Below are 20,624 nucleotides of genomic sequence, written 5' to 3'. Positions count from 1 at the left end.
ACTTGATCTTAAAACTTGGCCTGCTTTTTTGTGGGTTTTAATATTTTCAGTTGTCATCTCTCGAGTTAAATCTATAAAGTTAGATCTTCCAATTGAAAATGAGCATATCAAAAACGCTGCAATATTATTACTTCCATGGACTATGACGCTGGTATTCGAGTAACATATTGTATGTGATTTATTAATTTAGATGCCCAACCTTCCCACCCCTCAAGAGTGGATGTACAATGGTCACCGACCCCAACGACAAATGCTGCCAGGTGCCAAACTGTGTCAACTCTACTACCCTGGTGCCATACAGCCCCGGCGGTACTATCAATGGTCAGAATATACCTCCCTCACCGGGATCCCCCAGCGGTGGAACTAGAAGTAAGGAAAATTTGTGTTACCCCAAATCTTCTAATATTTTTGGAGTCGCCTCCTAACTTCCCATTTGGTCAGACCTGTTAAGAAACATCTTGGATATTACAGTTTTAAAAAACCCATATTAATTTACTTACTGATATTTACATTGATGAAAAGACATCCTTCTTTTAATGAATGAAACCTCAGGGTGCTCTTCAGTGCAGTATTGATTGGTTACTTGTAGATGTGTGTGTTTACAATGGCAAGATCTACACCCAGGGACAGCAGTGGGACGATGGATGCACCTACCACTGTGTGTGCTTGGACTCCACCACTGGACACTACCAGTGTACTGAAAGGTGAGAACACTAACACCTGGGATAAATATTGGTGACGTTGCCCTGCAACCTCATATAGGGGATATATTCATTATCACTAACTAATAATTTATTTCTGTGCATATGTAAAGGGAAAATGAGAAAAATGGGTATTTGCTCAAGGAAATTAATCAGAATGAATTGGATTTGTTTAGCCAAAACAATGATGTATTCAATACTCTGTTTACATTATATTAGAATTTTTTTTACCTAAACAAGCATTTTATCTTATTAAAAATGCAATATAACCTGTTACCTCTTCAAAATGCAAATGCTTATTTATGTGTTCTCTTTTTTTACTTTCATATATGTACATGTGCGAATGTCGGAGAAAAGTAAACAACAAAAATAAGTCGCCTATTCAAATTTTGTATAATAGATGTAACAGAGTGCCACAATTGCCACCATACTGTACAATGGTGAATGATCCAAATGACCAGTGTTGTCAGATGCCTTACTGCCAGAACCCCAACCCAACACCTAACCCATCACCCAATGGATCACCCACAGTGGTAAGCATGCAATTTCTTCTCTGAATTTCTAAGAACAGAGTTGGAGTGTTAATGATCACCAATATTGGACTGCAAGGGGTAAATTTTTTGATGGCAAAAACAGGAAAATGATGTCATGAATGAACAGATTCATTACAATGGATAAACTACTATGATAAAACTGTTTTGGTTTTTTTAGCTCACCTGAGCTGAAAGCTCAAGTGAGCTATTCTGATCACATTTTGTCTGTCGTTCTTCTGTCCGTCTGTCTGTCTGTCCGTAAATTTTTCACATTTTCAACATCTTCTCAAAAACTACTGGGCCAATTTCAACCAAACTTGGCACAGATCATACTTAGGCAAAGGGGATTCAAAGTTGTGAAAATTAAGCGCCACACCGTTTTCAAGGGAAGATAATTAGAAATTAAAAATTTCAAGAAATTTTCAAAAATCTTCTTCTAAAGAACCAGAAAGCCAGGAAAGCTGAAACTTGTATGGAAGCATCCTCAGGTAGTGTAGATTCAAAGTTGTGAAATTCATGACCCCCGGGGTAGGGTGGGGCCACAATGGGGGGGTCGAAGTTTTACATAGGAATATATAGAGTAAATCTTTAAAAATCTTCTTCTCAAAAACTAATCAGTCAGGAAAGCTGAAACTTGTGTGGAAGCATCCTCAGGTAGTGTAGATTCAAAGTTGTGAAGGGGGTCGAAGTTTTACATAGGAATATATAGAGTAAATCTTTAAAAATCTTTTTCTCAGAAACTAATCAGCCAGGAAAGCTGAAACTTGTGTTGAAGCATCATCAGGTAGTGTAGATTCAAAGTTGTGAAAATCATGATCCCTGGGGGTAGGGTGGGGCCACAATGGGGGGGTCGAAGTTTTACCCCCCAGGGAAATATAAACCTAGGAATATATAGAGTAAATCTTTAAAAATCTTCTTCTCAGAAACTAATCAGCCAGATGATTCTTTATAATTGTTAAGACTTTGGCTCCAGGACAATTTTTCGGCCTCACAAGAAGGTTCAGAGTTTGATGTAGCTTTATATCCCATATATAAACAATTGTTAAGGATCTTTTTGAGAACTGCAATACTCACCATGTGATATATGACTATAAAATCATCCTGTTAGAAAAGGGACTAATGATTATAAACATAAGAATATCCAGGGGGAAAAATGGATTTTATTTATACAGGATCTACATGTATTATTGTACATTGTCCAGATTGTTTGTATTATGACTCCATTAAGCTGATTTTATCATATCTATTGTTCCTCAGGTGAGCGATGTGGCCCATGGGCCTCTTGTTTGCCTTTTTACATTTCTTTTATATTTTTTACAATAGGCACCAAACCCAGGACCCAACATGAATCCAACACCAGCTCCAAAGCCTAAAGGTAATATATATATTTTGACACAGAGGTGCAGTGGTGATAATTTCACGCAATTTTTTTTTTTGAAGATAGCAAACTTAAGTCACAATCATGGGATGAAGAACGTTATTTAAGATTCATTTGAAGTATCACATCAAATGCTATTTGGGGGAGGAAAGTTTATTTATTTAGTATAAAAATGTGTGTACATTTTGCCATCATTGTGTAAAATATGCTACTTCTAGATGTGTGCGTGTTCAAGAACACCCAGTACTACAGACAGGACCAGCAATGGTATGACGGTTGTAATGCTGTATGTCGCTGTGAGAATGCTGCCACCGGTTACTACAGATGTCAGGAGAGGTAAACCTGAGAGTGCTCCTACAGAGGGGCGAGATCAGTGTGAATAACTGAATGACAGATGATACACTTACTTACAATTCATGATTCAATATCTGTATCCTAATTCAATTTTTAAGATGTGCTCGATACACCAGCGTGCCAGCTGAGTGTACTCTGGTTCCCGATCCCAAAGATCCTTCTTGCTGCCAGGTACCAAAATGCCCAGTTAAGCCCACAGCCGGCCCAGTGCCCACACCAGGATATGTACCTACACCGGTCACTGCCAAGCCTGGAGTACTGACTGGCCTTGCCCCTGTACCTACATCTCAGCCCACTCCTAGCCCACTTCCAGGAAACACTCCTTCACCAACCCTTTCACCACCTCTACCCAAAGCAGGTCAGTTGGGTTTCGGGTTATTTTGATCCATTTTTGAAAGACAATGTACATGAAATGCGTTGACTTGGCTTGCCTTTCCCCATCTGCTGTAGGCTGTTACTACAAGGGAGTCGTTTACCAGAAGGGACAGACCTGGTCCGATGGATGCCAGTTTGACTGTGTGTGCTTGGATGATATGTCTGGACAGTACCAGTGTACAGAAAAGTAAGATTTGATGGCTATGTTTTGCATATCTTTTGTAAATTTTTTATCCCTTAGTTTAAAAAAAAAGGCCATTAATTTGTACTTTTGATATTATGATTTTGTTCCTCTTTTTTTGCCAAATTGTTGGGCTGTAGGTACCTCCCTTGCCATCTTGATCCTACCCTCTTACAACTGATTATTCTTTTCTGTTCCAAAATTGCTCTTTACGCTAGTTAGTTTAGATTAAAAAAAATTCATTCATTCCATTTCAGATGCACCAAATACCCAAATCTGGATAGCCACTGTGTCCTATTACAAGACACTGCCAATCCATGCTGCCAGAAACCATACTGCGACTTTGTGAATCCCACACCATTCCCCAACGGTATCCCAACGCCACAGCCCATCATGACCCCAGCACCACTGCCAGGAAACCCCTCTGTGGCCCCCAACACTGTACCCACCCCAAATCCTAACCCCACCAGAGCCCCACCCCCAGGCTCCTGTGTGTACAAGGGTGTGTTCTACTCTCAGGGTCAGACCTGGAATGACGGATGTGACAAGACTTGTCAGTGTGACGATGTCACCACTGGCTACATCAGCTGCCATCCAAGGTCAGACCTTAAACTGGACTTAAACACACGTCTAATACCTTAATTCAAAAGCGTAACTAGTACCATATAACTGGAATTATCTGCAAGAGCAAGTACCTAAATATATTGCTAAAAATAGATAAAAATAGAAAGCACATTTCACAGAATTTATCTGCTTTAAAATGTTTGATACATGGTGCAAAGCAAAAATGAATAGTTTTATGATTTTGTAAAGACATTTTAATTTTGTAGGCTTGTCTTCTTTACATTTTATTTTCTAATGAACTTATTCTAAGAAGTTTTAATAAGTCATGATATTAATTTAAATCTTATCTCTCCCAATCAGATGCCATACCTACAATAGTGTACCAGCTGGCTGCGTCCTTAGAACAGATCCCAAGGACAGTTGCTGTGTGGCCCCAGACTGTAACAATCCTAACATCCTGAACCCTACCCCACAACCTAACCCCACACCAGGACCCGGTGGCATCACCCTCAACCCTCAGATGAACCCCAGCACCAGTGGAGTGATGATTTACCCCTCACCTGTTCCCACTGGTAGCTTCATTGGAAGTGGCATCGTCCCAGGAGCTGGCTCAAGTTACCCTGGAACAATTATCACTGGATCTACAAGTTAGTGGAGAGAGAGAGAGAGAGAGAGAGAGATTTTGTTTTATACTCTCAATATGCAAGACTTTTTTAGCTTTAGGAAGTACATGTACTCTTCCTTTTTTTTAACAGAGGCCTGTATCTACAAGGGTGTTGCTTACAACCAGGGAGACAAATGGGACGATAACTGTCAATACAAGTGTGAGTGTATTGATGCTTCAAGAGGACAATACAGGTGTACCGACAGGTAAGAGGTTCTGTCAGTGAACAAATCCATTAAACAACCTACGATTTTGACATGCATTCAGTACTGCATGATACTTCATAATCTACATGTAGTTTTTAGGAGAGGGTAATGGTTGGATTGAGTAAATTAAGATTATTGTTTATTCGTACAGATGCTACACTTACCCACCACTTCCACCCCAGTGCTCTTACGAACGTGATCCCAATGATGTCTGCTGCCAAGTCGCCAAGTGTACACCATTCATACCAACCTATGGTCCAACAGTGACTTTAGCCCCTAACACACCGATCGTCATTAACCCCAATACCAACACTCCAGTCATTGGAACACAGACCACAGCTCCCATTATCATCAACCCCAACACAAACCCAGGTGTCACTGGGACACAGACCACTCAGAACCCCATTGTCATCAACCCCAACACCAATCCTTCTAACACAGGCTCCCAAACCACACTCAAACCCTCAAGTAAGTTAAAATATTCAGCGTCCAGACTTAGGAGGCGGAATGGTTAACAAATAATCCATCAGAAACTTACTTAAAATTTTTAGATATGATACTTTAAGCCATAAACTGTCATTAAGTAAAGAAAAAATTCCAAATATTTTAGCTAATTTAATTGTTTTTTTTATATCTTTATATAGAGCTTTTTTTCTAAAGGAGAGTATTTTAGTCTAGAAATGGCCATGACCATCGAGTTCTCTTAAATGTTTTTATTATTAATTAGAAATTTCAACATTCTTGGGGGCAAATTATTGTATTTTCCTGGTTTTACAAAAAGGAGGGTTTGATTAATGAAATGTGATTTTTCCCCCTAGATATGTGTCTCTACAAGGGTGGTCTCCACCCCCAGGGCTCTAAATGGCAGGATGGCTGTGACTTCACTTGTTATTGTGTGGATGCCATGTCTAACAGTTACAGATGTCAGGCAAGGTCAGTGTCGTTATGTACCAAATAGTATCCTTATTTTTAAAGTTTTTTAATGAGGCTAAAGGTAAAAATATGATTGACATGTTCTTTAAACAAAAATTAAAAATAAAATGTGTGTTTGCTATTAGCTCGGTATTAGATAAAAGAATAATCCCCAAAAAGTCAATTATTGAACATTTTGTAAAGGAAATGAAACATCATGGCAGGATTGAGGCATGAGACAATTCTTGAGTGCAAAAAATTGATAACCATTGATATAACTTCATATCTTCAAATGCCTATATCTCTTAAAGTAACTTTGTGTGTATGGACTTCTCATCATGATAACAGATGCAAGACCTACTCCTCACTCCCATCCTACTGTCACTTGGTCCCTGATCCAGCCGATCAGTGCTGTGAGAAAGTAGAATGCACAGCCCCCAACGGTCAGGTGCTGGTTCCCCAGATTCCTAGCGGACCAACAGTCTCCCCTACCCTGTCACCCACCATTCAGCATGTGATCCCCGTGGGAACCCACCAGGTGTTCACTGGATCTGGACAGCCTAGCTACCCCATCAGTGGTGCTCCTGGAACCTCAGGCACCAGAAGTAAGGACAAATTTAGAGTTGATGGATGAATTGATGTTTTTGTTTTACAGTTGTTAATTAGGGGTTCCTCAGTTAAGGGATTCTGAAAGGATTCTGAAAGGGTCTTTGTTATTGAGAAAGAAATATAAGTTACAAAGTGATTTATTGTATATTTTGCATACAATATGTATTGAGCCATACTGTAATTTCCTTATATTATACGAGTACTTAATTCCGCGATCCCGCTGGTTTGTATCAAATCGCGAGAATATAAAATAGCGAACGTTGAACTTTTCTCCTTATTTCTTATAGTTTTGAACTCTCAGAAAATAATGGTGAGATTTTAAAATCCACGAAGGATGCTTTTCAAGATTTTAGGCAGATATTAATTCCTCATGTTTAATAAGGAATTTACAGTATCTATGACATGAAAACACTAGATTCTTCATTTAACTCATAGAAATAACAAGCTTCAGTCAGCTAAAACAAAGGGTTAGGTTACTTAATCATTTTCAAATGTCGAAGACTACTGGTATTATAAAATCTGTTTTGTGTACTAGGTGGATGTGTATACAAGAGTACAGTGTATCACCAAGGACAGTCCTGGGATGATGGCTGTAAATATGTCTGCAACTGTATGGAGGAATCCACCGGTCTCTACAAGTGTACATCTAAGTAAGGACTATTTTGGTTAAAGGTTTGGTTTTCAAATGAAGACTGTTATATAACTAATACTTGTGGGTATAAATTTTATGTGGATTAAGTAAAATTTACAGTTTTAAGGAAACATAAATTGATGGACAATAGTCGTTTTGATAATACATGTTCCTGTTACAAATATTTAACTTTAAAATTCATGGATTACCAAACCAACAAAGTCTGTGAAAATTGATGATCAATGAATAAAATGAAACCAATGAACATAAGTTCTATACAACACAGTGCAATATATTTAATTTCTCTGACAGATGCCCATCCTATCCACCACTGCCAAGCTACTGTAGCTTCACCAACGTCCCTGGTCAGTGCTGCCCAACTCTCAGCTGTAACAGTCCAGACTTCGGCAACTACAACCCCGCCCCACAGCTGTACCCTACCCCAGCACCCGCGATCCAACCCTCTCAGGTACCCCAGATCATCAACCCAGGATACAACCCCAGTGTGACTGGCAGTCAGGTTGTTCCTGGAACTGTGGCCTCAGGATTCACTGGTAGCAGAAACAGTAAGTTCTGCATGGTCATTTCTCTCTCTCTCTCTCTCTCTCTCTCTCTCTCTCTCTCTCTCTCTCTCTCTCTCTCAAACCAAACCTAAAGTACTGAAAACCTTGGTTTACAAAACAGATCAAAGATTAGAGACATTCTCCTTTTCTAATAGCATATATTGATTCTCTTTTGAATTACATTTTTCTTTGTCAAGACTTGTGCATCTACAAGAATAAACTGTACAACCAGGGAGACAAATGGGATGATGGATGTGAATACTCCTGCGAGTGCAAGGATGCAAACAGTGGATACTACGAGTGTAGTCCAAAGTAAGACGTTTTGCTTACCTCATGTACTGTAAACATATTAGATATGGCTGTGTATTCTATTTAGTGTTTTTGGCAGAAAATGGCGTCTGCTAAATCAAGTACATTACCAAATGTAAAATATATAAATAGATAAATAGGTACATTTAGAAATGTGCTAAATCAAATCCACGCTCACTTGTTGAAATTATATTCTGCCAAATATCATACACGCTAAATATAGTATGTTTACAATGTTTTATTGATAAATGAATTAAGAAGTCTTTAGAATAATTTCAGAATTTAAATAAAACTAAACTGTGTTTCCAGATGTCCCAACTACAATCTGCCCACCGAGTGCTATCTGATGAGAGCTGGTGGAGACTGCTGCCCACAACCAATGTGCAGAAACCCCGACGGATCGACCATCAACCCACTGACCAGCCCAAGCTCCCAGTACCCAGTGTACGGAACCTACCCAGGAGGCTTCACTGGATTCAGACCGGGATACAGCCAGCCATTCGCCACCGGCAGCAATTCATTCAGCAATCAGTCCAGTAAGTTTACCATCGTATCTGTCTCTCATTTCAACACAGGGAAATCTCTTCGATCACTAACTCACACAAGTTAAGACTATGATGATTATTTTTATTTTTAAGTTAGTGTGGTAAGGGATGTCTTCTTTTACATGGATATTGCTGTTTACAATCTACAGTTGCAATGTATTACCATATGAACATGCTATGAACATACTTAAAAGACTGTTAATAAATTGATCTTGTACATAAACAGGATCTTTCATCATTTAATTAATAGCAAATTGTGTACTTCGTTGCAATAGAGAGCAGTGTACATGTATTTATAAAAAAATTCAGTTTTAGATTGTGAATTTTTAATAATAAACCAATTCTTTTTTGCCAGATGTTTGCATCTACAAGGGATCCATCTACAGACAAGGCGAGACATGGGAGGATGGATGTGACTTCAAATGTACCTGCGTGGATCAGTCCAAGGGAATGTACCAGTGTACTGCCAGGTAATGAACCAGTGGACGGTTAGGATAAGTTTTTCTAAGGAGTTCCATGTGTGTTTTATGCTTGTAGCTGTGCAAGGTCTTACGTAATGATTATGCATGTAACTGCAGAAACTGTAATCAAATTCTCGTTTTCCACAGATGTAAGACCTACACCTCCCTCCCTTCAGTTTGTAAAATGTACGATGTTCCTGGTGAGTGTTGTGCAGAGGTCCGTTGCAAGACCCCTGAGAGCTCACCCACACCCCCAGTCATTGGTGGACCCACTGTTAGGCCTTATCTTGATCCACTCTGTCACGACACCATCGACAACTGCAAAAACTACCAGAAGGAGGTGGCCTGTCGTGGAGCCTATGAACCATGGGCAAGATCGCACTGTAACCTGACCTGTGGCTTCTGCAGTAAGGACTACAGTTGTACTTAAAATGAAACATGCGAGGCCTGTTTAGTAGAGCGGGTAGCTTGCAAATGCCCGTTCAAATTCCCTTTTCTTTAATGGAAGTTTTCAAGCCCATCCGCTCTGTTGAACAGGCTTAAGGTCGTGTCAAAAAGATAAATGATATAATTGTTTCTATTCTTTTTTCATACTGAGCTGTCACAAGAAACGCAGATGACATTATAATTAATTGTTTTTTAATATGTGTATATCTAATTGGTGAGAAGTGATTGAAGTCTTGTTTTTTTTTCCCTAGCGCCATCTGTAACCGTGCAACCAGTTTGTGCCAACCGTATCAACAACTGTGATTTGTATGGTAAATCTGTCTGCACTGGTACTTACCGACCTTGGGCAACAGACAACTGTGCAAAATACTGCAACTTATGTACAAGTGAGTGCAAAATGAGATTTTTTTTATTGATAAGTTGATTAATTTTATATTTGATATTATGAAGTTCCTATTACATGTACTCACATTAGCAAAACATTTGACAAAAAGAGAAATTCTTTGAAATGTAAGTTATAATGGGAGCTTTTTATATTTGATTAGAAGTTTTTGGTATATACTGTTGATTATTTTAAACAAGTACTTTATTTGATGATTCTGTTGATTTGTATCAAATTGCAGGAATAAAAAAAATTGCCAATGCAAACTTTTATTATAATCTCATACGGTCCATATCTGTCAGGATAATGTTAGTGAGAATCTAAAATTAGCAAGGGACGCTTCTTTGAATTAAATGCAGATCTTGATTTATTTATTTTTAATTAGGAATCAGTATTTCACAGTATTTTTGAATGTGAGAAGAATAAAGTAAACCGTATTCAAACTTAATACAAATGTTAGACTTAGAAATAAAATGTGTTTGTTTAATCATTTAGACTCTGCTCCAACCACTCCTGCCCCCACCCCAAGCACTGTGTGCCAGGATAAGCTCGACAACTGTCAGGCATATGGTAAATCCAGCTGTACCGGACAGTTTGAACCCTGGGCGCGTGACAACTGCCGTTTCTACTGTGGATTCTGTAGTACGTAAAATCAGAAATTTGAAAATACTATGATTATAAGTTTGCTTTAAAAGTATTTTTGATGTACTGTATACTAAAAGACTAGAAACAAGGACTTGGAACTCAAAAGTCATTTTCTTTATGTTACATGAGTTTAACAAACTCTTTACAAATGTTAAAATGTCCTTACTTTACTTTGAAAAAATGTGCTATTAAGAATGTAAATATAGAAAAAGACTATTGCAGTGTTGAATACTTGAGAATGTTTTTTTTTTAAAGGTTCCACCGGATCAGTCATTAACTTCCAAGTTCAGCCTCCCACAGGTAAGTAATAGTTTTATAAAAAGTGTTAGCACTGTAAAAATAGAGAACTTCATAGTGATATCTGCAAAATACATAAGAAGATAAATTGCATATGGTCAATGGGATTTCACACACCTAAACAATGGGGGAATATGCCTACAACATATATATAGTACACAAAAATGTACAACTTCATAAACAAAATTTATGTAACAGAGGAAAATTTTTGGAATACCAGTAAATATTTTATAACTTTGGGTTCTGAGTGGAGGTAAAAGAATTTGAGAGAAAGCAGTGTTGTTTTAGGTTGGGGCAAGTCTTTGGGATATAGTTGACAATTGTACAAGATATGTTAAAGTTCCTTCTTCACTCATCCCAAGTAGTCATTGTAAAACATATTATTTGAGTAAGAGATGAAAGGTTAAAGTAGAGACATACATGTATAATTTCCATTTCTCTCTCGTTCATCTCTACATCACTATCATATAATTCTATGTATGATATAGTGATGTAGGAATTCACTCACTGGCAAGAAGTGGTTCATTGCGAGAATTGGTCTATGACCAGTAGAATACTAGCACAGTGTTTTTTAATCATGAAAATGAATGTTATATGCGTGTGATGTCTGTTGAAGGGTACACAACTCTGATGAAGGGTGTGGCCGGAGTGCCAGGGGACATGTACCAGATCTGGACCAGCCCAGCTACAATGAACGCCAACAACCAACAGGCTATGTATCTTACCAACACATTCAAGGGTCACTACAAAACTGACCTGTCACAATGGAACAGCATGTGTCTTGATAGGGTACATATACAAGTTTATTTCTTACACACATTCTCCTTGCTCCATGTTATTACCCTTAGAATATAAAAAACTGCAAAGAAAAAAAATTGTATGTTTTAGGAATAGTAGGGATTTAGAATGCATTTTATATACTTCATGCTGGATACATGGTTATTTTGAAACCTTTGATATAGTGCTTGAATATATGAAATCAAACTATGACATCATTCATTGATTATGTAGATAATAAGAATTGAATTATCAATGATGAATGATTATAGTAAGTTGTAATCATTAACATTTTAAATGTAACTCTTGACAGTTCAGATACAGTGTACGTGTACTTCTCAGGATCAATGTTGTCTCATTTGATATCCCTCTATGCAGATTCGAGTGTCTATCTACAAGAATGGACAAGAGAAGGCATGGATCGAGTTCAATTCAATTGGAGCCAATCAGAACAACTGGTTTGATCCTAGCAGAATCATTGCTTCCAGCTACACAGACATCAAGACAGCAGCCAAGGAAGTTTTCAGCATGATGGGGTGTGTATACATACAAACATTACCCTATATACATTATTAACTTTTTCACAACAATCTATTTTTCACATGATTTTTGCAACCATTGTGATATTAGTTTCACAAACAATAAAACAAGCAAGAAGTCCCTTGACATGAGAAAAGAAATTGTAAACCCCCCTCCCCCTCCTCCTCCTTCCAAAACTGATGTGAAATTACAGGTCAATAAGAATTTTGCCTCAAAGGGAATTGTGGCTATTTGTAGTGACACCAACACTGGGCGGGAGTTCCTGATGAGTCAGCACTCTAACACTCAATGCGATACCTATGGATGGATCATGATCTCCACCCAGAACAACTGTCCATTTGAGGCTAGTGCTGGTGGAAAGCCTGCCTTCCTCTACTCTCCTGGCCAAACATCCTCCCACTTTGAACAGAGTGAGAATAAATTAAGAGCTTCCCTTTTTTGTTGCTGATTAACTAATACAAATTAAAAGGCAGATATAATGTCTGGCAACTTTTATTTGCATGAAAGAAAATCCTGCAAACTATGTTGTCACTTTAAGTTCTTGCTGCAAATCAGTTTAACATAGTATAGATGTCTTGATTTATTCATTTAAATTTTAAACATAAACTTTATAATATAGAGAAACTTTATTTACCACCATCAATTTTATCAGAAGTCAACCACAAAATAAATAGAAACGATCTATGATTCTGTTCATTTTTGCAGCCCAAGTTGGAACTGGAGATGTTCTTGCTATCATGGGCCACCATGGAACATGTGAGTAGATTTTTTGAAACTTTGTTTTGTTTACATTTAAAAAAAAAAAAAAGAATGGAAAATAACTGGACAAACCAATCTTACACCGGTGATTTTGCAAGAAATATTATTCTTTTCTCCTCTTCATATTTTAGGCATCGTCACTGTGAGACCCACTTTCCAAGTCACAAACAGTAAGCATGTCCATATTTTGTTTCTCTGCTTTTATATTTCATTAAATTAATTCCCACATTTATTTCAAATTCAATGAAAGTGAGTAGTTCTTAAATTCTATTACACTTTCCTTTTAGCTGCTGCTTGTGTATACAATAACAAGGTCTACAACCAAGGAGACTCCTGGACCGACGGTTGTAAATATAACTGTACATGCACAGATGCCAGAAATGGAAACTATCAATGTGTAGAACTGTAAGTATGTTAGATATCAACTGATGCTTTAGAAGGGGTATAACTTTAGCAGATTCAAAACAAGTACAGATCTGGAGCCATGGATTTAACATACAGATTTAATAAAGATAGGGATTTACACTGTAATATGCACTAGCTATGTCATGATAATGTTTCGACTTGTACAATATTTTACGTTTTACTTTTGTACCATCGTTCAAAGAGATATATAAAAGTTACATGTTTTTATTTTTTTGTTGTCGGACTCTTTGTCAATCTGACAAAACTTGCATGTTGCCTGGCTATTATAATATGAGCAATATCTTTCTCAGATGTCCAACCTATTCACAACTCCCACAAGGCTGCTCCCTGGTGAAGAGCCCTGGATCTTGTTGTGCTGTGCCAAACTGTGGTAACCATGTCTACAACCCCAACAGCAATAACCCAGCAGAAAGAGGTAACCGAAGGCTGCTCAAAATATATTGATAGAATCAAGTTACGTTTTGATATGCACTTACTTTTTATAAACTTGTCATTAAGCATTTTTCATGCAAGAAAGGGATATCTTTAAATGTGTAAACAAATGGAACTGGAAGCCAACAAGATCGAATATTTGATCAAATGTTGATTGGTAATAAATTCAGTGATATTCAAAAGTCTTTAATCTTAGGGATATGGATTAAAAATTCTTTTTATCTCCCTCAGGTTTGTGTTACTACAAAGGAGATGTGTACTCCCAGGGAGAGCAATGGGATGATGGCTGTCAGTACAAGTGTACCTGTCTGGATGCCACCTTGGGCAGATATCAGTGTAATCCAAAGTAAGTCCACTTTGAACTGCAACGTCTCCAGAATCGAGCAATTTTATGAACCTTAATGGCAGATCTTGTTCAGGTGTAGAACAAATTTTCAATAAAGCAGCAGATTCCAGATTTTTATAAAGGAATGATAGATACTACAGTGAACAATCTAAACCCTATCAGTCATATTATTCCTTAGAACTCAAAACTTGTATGTTGCTTCTTATTTCTACTACTCATGTTACTGTTACAATCTAAGTGCCAATCAGTCAGTAAAATTCTTTTGCTACCACTGGAAACTTGTATGTTGCTACTTATTCGTACTAATGTACTATATATCAAATGTTTTTTTTTCTTTCCTGTAGATGCTTGAGCTGGCCTAACCTTCCAAGTGTGTGCTCTCTCCAGGCCCCTGCCCCAGGGTTGTGCTGCCCGCAGCCCAAATGTCCCTCCAATGTCCAAATCAATTTCCCCCCTGGTTACAAAATAGAATAAACACTCCTCTTCTATTTGATCATTTCTTAGTGCAATGATAACAAAGACTATATTTATTCGGTGCATGAAGACACTGTACTGTTAGTTATTATTATACAATAAAATTATATTTTGTTATTATGACATGTATTGTTTTCTTTTATTAAGATCTTAAGAACTATATCATACAGTTTTGCATGCAAAGTAAAATAAGCTGCAGAGTAAATGATTGTACTTCTCAGGTAACTAATCATTGTATTGACCTCAAAAACAGCAATAATTGTATAATGTTAAAAAGTTCACTGGGATATGAACTTGGTTGGTACTGATCAAACCTGAGAAACCAACGATGATATAGATAAGGTCATCAGAGACTTAGGGCACCTGCCCCAAAAACATATATGCTCCAAAAACCTTAACCTTCTGCAACTGAAAGCATCAGGGACTTAGGGCACTTGCCCCAAAACATTTATGCTCCAAAAACCATAACCTTCTGCAACTGAAAGCTATGGCTCAGATTCAGCATCCAAGCCTGTGCATATCATCATAAGACGCACCATCTATGCAAGTTTTGTGAAGATACGACCTTTAATAATTTTGATACGGCCATAAAAGGGCACCTGCTACAACAAGAGGCCCAAGGCCTACATCGCTCACCTTAGCATTAATAGCCATTACCCTGAACAAATCAGCTTTAAGGTGGCTCTTTACACCCAAAGTTTATTCCAAATTTCAATAGAAGACCACAAAACATATAAGTGTACTTATCAAATATTAAAATGATGATAGGGATACAATAGGTATTTTTAAAGAATTTTTAAATGTTTTTTCGTGTTTTTGTAAAATAATTTTTAAAATGTAAGCTATTAAGAAATTGAGAGAAATTTTTTTGTCATATGATGGATATTTCCTTCGGACACCTACTTCTTAACATTCAAAAATTTTATTATTGCAATTTTTTTTAGTATTTCTCAAAACATAATTTTTCATATTTTCTTACTCTGTTGACAAATCATCTGAAAAAAGCTGCTTGATGCATGTTATAAGAAAATATATTTTAATAACTGTGACATAAAAAATTGAATAAAAATCATTGCAAATAAACACAAAAAATATTTTAAATTTTATTTGGTATGAAAGTTCCTCAGGTTAGAGTTATCGTTCCTAAGTCCCAAACATCTTGTGGACTTTTCATTTCTGAGTTAAAGAAAATTTCCTAAATATCACGATGGAATGATAAATAAATACATATTTCATTATAGGCCTATATATGTGAATTTATTCGCTTTAATGCAAATAAAAAAGTCAAATAAATAAAGGGGAAAATTAACGAATAGGATTTATTTATCCCAACCTGAGAGAAATTCACCCTCCTATCCCCCTATGATGGTTAGGAACATCTGTCAATATTAATGTATATTATAATTAAGATACTTTCACCGGTTTAGAATTTTCTTTCACAGTATTCAACAAGTATTCAACCAAAAAATACGTTTTAGAAAATTTTGGAAAGTTAAACATTTTATTGTCCTCTACGGGATTCGAACTCATGACCTACAGGTTTGTAGTGAACCCACTATGCTACTCTGTAAGATATCGATATTCGGAAAGAACCTATTTAAAAAATCATACTTGATTTTATTGTTTTTTACGATAAATAATACGACACAACGTGAAGGTGTCACATTACTTGTAAGTAATGATTTTTCCAATTAACAAATTAAAATTTAGACTATACATTTAAAACAAATTTTAATAGAGCGGTCCCCATACAATTCGCCTCGGTTTAAATCAGCCAGTACCGGAATTGCATGCTTCCAGATTTACTTTTTTGCGTTCTGCGTCATCAAAAAGTGGTGTATAGAGCCACCGTAAAATATAAAATGCAAAATATCTGGACAACATAATTGAAAAAATCTTGTTTAAAATGATTTTCAAATATTTCTCTGCATATTCTAAATAAATGTAAAACTTTGAGCCCCTTCAATTGCTTCAATTTTGAGAAGATTTTTAAAGATTTTCTCTTTTCCTTACTAAGTAAAAGTTCAACCTAACCCCACATTTTGGCCCCACTGTATCCCTGGGGATCATGGTTTGAACAATCTTGAATCTAGTCTACTCTCCCTGAAGATGCTTCCACCAAATTTAAAGCTTTTCCTGCCAAATCAATTTTTAGAATAACTTTTTAGCTCACCGAGACGAGGTCAAGGGGAGCTTATGCTATACCCCCGGCGTTGGCATTGGCGTCCGGACTTGGTTAAAGTTTTTGTTGGAGGTCCTGTATCTAAGTTAATACTTGTCCTATCTTCACCAAACTTGCATGGATGATGCATCTGGACCTACTTATGGACTTGAAAGACTTGGATGCTGAATCTGGGTCCCAAATTTCAGATGCTGGAGGAGGTTAAAGTTTTATTGCAGGTGCCCTTTGATAGCAATATCTAAGTAACTGCTGGTCCTAACTTCACCAAACTTGCATGGATTAAATTCTTATGATAATGAGGCTCCAGCCAGGCTTGAATGCTGAATCTGAGCCAAAGGTTTCAGATGCTGGAGGAGGTTAGGGTTTTTAAAGCTGGTTAAAGTTTTTGAATCACTGGTGCCCTTTGATGATTATATTTTAGTTACTACTGGTCCTAACTTCATCAAACTTGCCCGGATGGTGTTTCTTAAGAAATGATCCAACATACAGGCTTGAATGCTGAATCTGAGACAAAGGTTTTGGATGCTGGATGACGTTAAGGTTTAAAGAGTAGGTTAAAGTTTTTGAAACAGGTGCCCTCTGATAATGATATCTTAGTTATTACTGGTCCTAACTTCACCAAACTTGCATGGATACTGATGAACCTGACAGGCAAGAATGCTGAATCTGTTAAGCCATAGGTTTTGGATGCTGGATAAGGTTAAGTTCTTTGGAACAGGTCACATGTTTAATATATAGATAGTAGTACTATTTCAAACTTGCATAGTTGATTAATTTAAACTATAATATGAATGAATCGCAGAGATAGCTTCAGATGCAGAGCTCGATCTCCATTATCAAGGTACGATGCTTAAAAATATATTATCTTATATAGTTATTACTGGTCCTAACTTCACCAGACTTGAATGGATGGTGTGTCTTATGATACTAATGCACCTGACAGGCATGGATACTGAATGTGAGCCATAGGTTTCGGATGCTGGAGGAGGTTAAGGTTTTTAGATCTGGTTATATTTTTTGAAATAGCTAGGTGCCCTCTGATGATGATATCTTATAGTTATTACTGGTCCTAATTAACTTCACCAAACTTGCATGGATGGTGCGTCTTATGATACTGATGCACATGGCAGGTTCGAATGCTGAATCTGAGCCATAGGTTTCGGATGCTGGATGAGGTTTAGTTTTTTGGAACAGGTCACATGTTTTATAGATAACAGCTCGGATAGTTGATTTAAATATATTATAAATGAAACGCTGAGGTAGCTTCAGATGCAGAGCCTGATCTCCATTATCAAGGATGCTAAAAGAGCTCCTACCTCACTCAAACCTGCTTGATAGATAGATGTGTATGTTGTTAAATGATATAACATGATTCCTATGATAAAGTATTGTATAATATAATACACTATTGTTTATAATGATACGTACAATATAATATCATATGTTATATTGTAACAATGGTACGATATGATATTGTATCACTTTTTGATATTTCATAATTTGATATTGTATCATGATATTGTTATGTATAGTATTGTATATTATGGTACAATATTGGTTTCTATATAATATATATAGATTATTACATGGCAATTTTTTATCGCATCCTATATTAGCCCGAGGTCGCTGTATATCATCCCAAGAGCCGTCAGGCTCGAGGGCTGATATAAAGCGACCGAGGGCTAATATAGGATGCGATATAAAAATTGCCATGTTATGATTTTTTTATCATATATGTACATATAAAAAATATCAAAGAAACAATAAAAACCATCATGTGATGAATTATTATTGTTTATAAAACGCTCCGTGTTTATATATTCCCTCTCTGATAAACTTCCCTGGCATTTTTACGCAAGCTGTTTGTACACCAAATTGACGTCGACGATATAACTATTTCCGGTGTGAGTTAGCAATTTTCAGGGCATAGTTATAAAATTATCTCATTTGTGACATAACGAGAAAACTTATTCAAAAATGTTACATAAATATCTTATATCACATGAAATTGTATTATATGATATATTAATATATGTATAGTATCATATGGTACAATATGTATAATATAAGAAAGTATATTATATAAGATCATGATTTGAACAGACTTGAATCTTCAATACCTGATGATGCTTCCACACTAGTGTCAGTTTTTCTGGAAAAATGGTTTTTTATAAGAAATTTTTAAAGATTTTCCTATTTGTAATGCATTTGTGATGTAAAAGTTAAAAAGGTTATCTAGCCAAAAGATTTATCTCTATTATTCCTATGTAAAAATTAATTCAACCCCCCACTGAACCTGGGGATTGTGATCTGGACAATTTTGAATCTTAGTACTACCTATGAATGATTCCACACAAACGGTTTTTGAAAAAATGTCTTAAAATGTCCTCAAATTTTCAAATCCATTTCCATATATTATCTCTTTCTAATAAAGGGTGTGGCCCTTCATATTAATAACAAACTTGAATCCTCTTATTCTAAGGATGCTTTGTGGCAAGTTTAGATACAATTGGCCCAGTGGTTCTAAAGAAGAGGTAAAAACTGAAAACGTTTTGGACAGACAGTCGTCAGACAAAAATTAAGTGATCAGAAAAGCTCACTTGACCATTTTAGCTCAGGTGAGCTAAAATCTTTAACCTGCTCAAAAAACCTCAACCTCCTATTGCATCTAAAATTTATGGCTCAGATTCAGCGTCCAAATCTGGTAAGTCCAAAAGTAGGCCAGATGCATCATCCATGCAAGTTTGATGGAGATAGGACCAGTAATTTAAATACAGGACCTGCTCTAAAACCTTTATCCAGGTCCTGACGCCAATGGCAAGAGTATAGCATTAGCTACCCACACTTATTTGTCTCATTTCACATAAACTAGTAGTGTTCCATGCCTATGAATTAACACTTTTGGCACCTTCGCGAGAAAATTTACAAAATCATTCTGTAAGATAAGATAATTTTATTTCTAAATTCTGGGCCTTTTTGGGCATACAAAGGTACATGTAAAAAAAAAAAAAATAATAATAATAACTAGACACGATCTCGTTGCGAGCAACGAGGAGGTCTTCCGTGCAATTTTTTTAAGGTTACATGACCTTGACTTTGATATTTGACCCTTTATCTCCTTATCGGGGCAACAACAAAAAATGTTGATGGTTGAATATTGTTAGGAACATTATTCTCAGCATTTTTATTCTATATTGATTTTCAAAATGATGCTTTCAGAAATATTTGTTCTGTTTGAAATATGCTATCAAAGTTTTGGACTTCTGGCCCCTTAAAACCCCTTAATAAAACCTTAATTACGGAACACATGAACAAATAATTATAACCTTTTGTTAAATAAATGTGAGATGAACATTATTGCTTCCTAAACATATAACAAAATATTTTTCAGTGAAGTGCTATAAAAGAAAGACTTCAGAGCCTTTATGACCCCTAAAAATATAAAGATAGGTCTTTATAAATATATTTAGTTCAACAAGTGTTTAGAAAGTCTTAGCCGTTTTTGAGCTATTTTGTTAAGATCGTTTTAGGGGCTGACCCCTTATCCCCTTATTGGAGCCATATGACAAAATTTCGATGGTTGAATATTGACAAGCGCATCATTCTAAGCATTTATTATTCAATATTGCTTTTCAAAATATTTCTCAGTAAAGTGCTATTGAAGAAAGACTTTACAGCCCTTTTGGCCCCTAAATTGAAAGGCCAGCCCCTTTTTCTTGGCATTATTTGAAAGGTCTTTAGATATCAAACATATTTTGTTCAACAAGTGTTTAGAAATTCTTTGCCGTTTTTGAGCTATCTGGGATAGGACGTTTTAGGGGCCGACCCCTTATCTCCTTATTGGGTCCAGATAACGAAACTTTTATGATTAAATATTGTTTAAAACATCATTCTAAGCATCATTTATTCTATATTGCTTTTCAAAATATTT

General features: G+C 36.5%; 1 protein-coding gene across 2 annotated transcripts in view; it reads left to right on the top strand.

Moving 5' to 3' along the window:
- LOC105329105 (uncharacterized) overlaps nucleotides 1-14,634 on the top strand; it is a 40,179-nt gene extending 25,545 nt beyond the window's left edge. For both annotated transcript variants that reach the window (XM_034482959.2, XM_066078697.1), the window contains 31 exons: nucleotides 191-369; nucleotides 590-704; nucleotides 1,102-1,234; nucleotides 2,558-2,609; nucleotides 2,831-2,948; nucleotides 3,065-3,324; nucleotides 3,417-3,528; nucleotides 3,780-4,121; nucleotides 4,447-4,733; nucleotides 4,842-4,956; nucleotides 5,108-5,424; nucleotides 5,775-5,889; nucleotides 6,217-6,473; nucleotides 7,013-7,127; nucleotides 7,421-7,674; nucleotides 7,869-7,983; nucleotides 8,290-8,516; nucleotides 8,881-8,995; nucleotides 9,134-9,393; nucleotides 9,685-9,819; nucleotides 10,311-10,457; nucleotides 10,716-10,760; nucleotides 11,374-11,546; nucleotides 11,913-12,070; nucleotides 12,312-12,484; nucleotides 12,780-12,830; nucleotides 12,965-13,003; nucleotides 13,121-13,238; nucleotides 13,550-13,674; nucleotides 13,923-14,037; nucleotides 14,382-14,634. In XM_034482959.2, coding sequence (XP_034338850.2) covers nucleotides 191-369; nucleotides 590-704; nucleotides 1,102-1,234; nucleotides 2,558-2,609; nucleotides 2,831-2,948; nucleotides 3,065-3,324; nucleotides 3,417-3,528; nucleotides 3,780-4,121; nucleotides 4,447-4,733; nucleotides 4,842-4,956; nucleotides 5,108-5,424; nucleotides 5,775-5,889; nucleotides 6,217-6,473; nucleotides 7,013-7,127; nucleotides 7,421-7,674; nucleotides 7,869-7,983; nucleotides 8,290-8,516; nucleotides 8,881-8,995; nucleotides 9,134-9,393; nucleotides 9,685-9,819; nucleotides 10,311-10,457; nucleotides 10,716-10,760; nucleotides 11,374-11,546; nucleotides 11,913-12,070; nucleotides 12,312-12,484; nucleotides 12,780-12,830; nucleotides 12,965-13,003; nucleotides 13,121-13,238; nucleotides 13,550-13,674; nucleotides 13,923-14,037; nucleotides 14,382-14,511 — 4,897 coding nt within the window. In that variant the 3' untranslated portion in view covers nucleotides 14,512-14,634. The remainder of the gene's footprint in view (nucleotides 1-190; nucleotides 370-589; nucleotides 705-1,101; nucleotides 1,235-2,557; nucleotides 2,610-2,830; nucleotides 2,949-3,064; nucleotides 3,325-3,416; nucleotides 3,529-3,779; nucleotides 4,122-4,446; nucleotides 4,734-4,841; nucleotides 4,957-5,107; nucleotides 5,425-5,774; nucleotides 5,890-6,216; nucleotides 6,474-7,012; nucleotides 7,128-7,420; nucleotides 7,675-7,868; nucleotides 7,984-8,289; nucleotides 8,517-8,880; nucleotides 8,996-9,133; nucleotides 9,394-9,684; nucleotides 9,820-10,310; nucleotides 10,458-10,715; nucleotides 10,761-11,373; nucleotides 11,547-11,912; nucleotides 12,071-12,311; nucleotides 12,485-12,779; nucleotides 12,831-12,964; nucleotides 13,004-13,120; nucleotides 13,239-13,549; nucleotides 13,675-13,922; nucleotides 14,038-14,381) is intronic.
- The last annotated feature ends 5,990 nt before the right edge of the window (nucleotides 14,635-20,624 follow it).

Source organism: Magallana gigas, chromosome 3, assembly GCF_963853765.1.
Source record: "Magallana gigas chromosome 3, xbMagGiga1.1, whole genome shotgun sequence".
NCBI lineage: Eukaryota > Metazoa > Mollusca > Bivalvia > Ostreida > Ostreidae > Magallana > Magallana gigas.
Note: the sequence above shows the minus strand (reverse complement) of the source record. Positions and strands in the feature narration are given on the sequence as shown.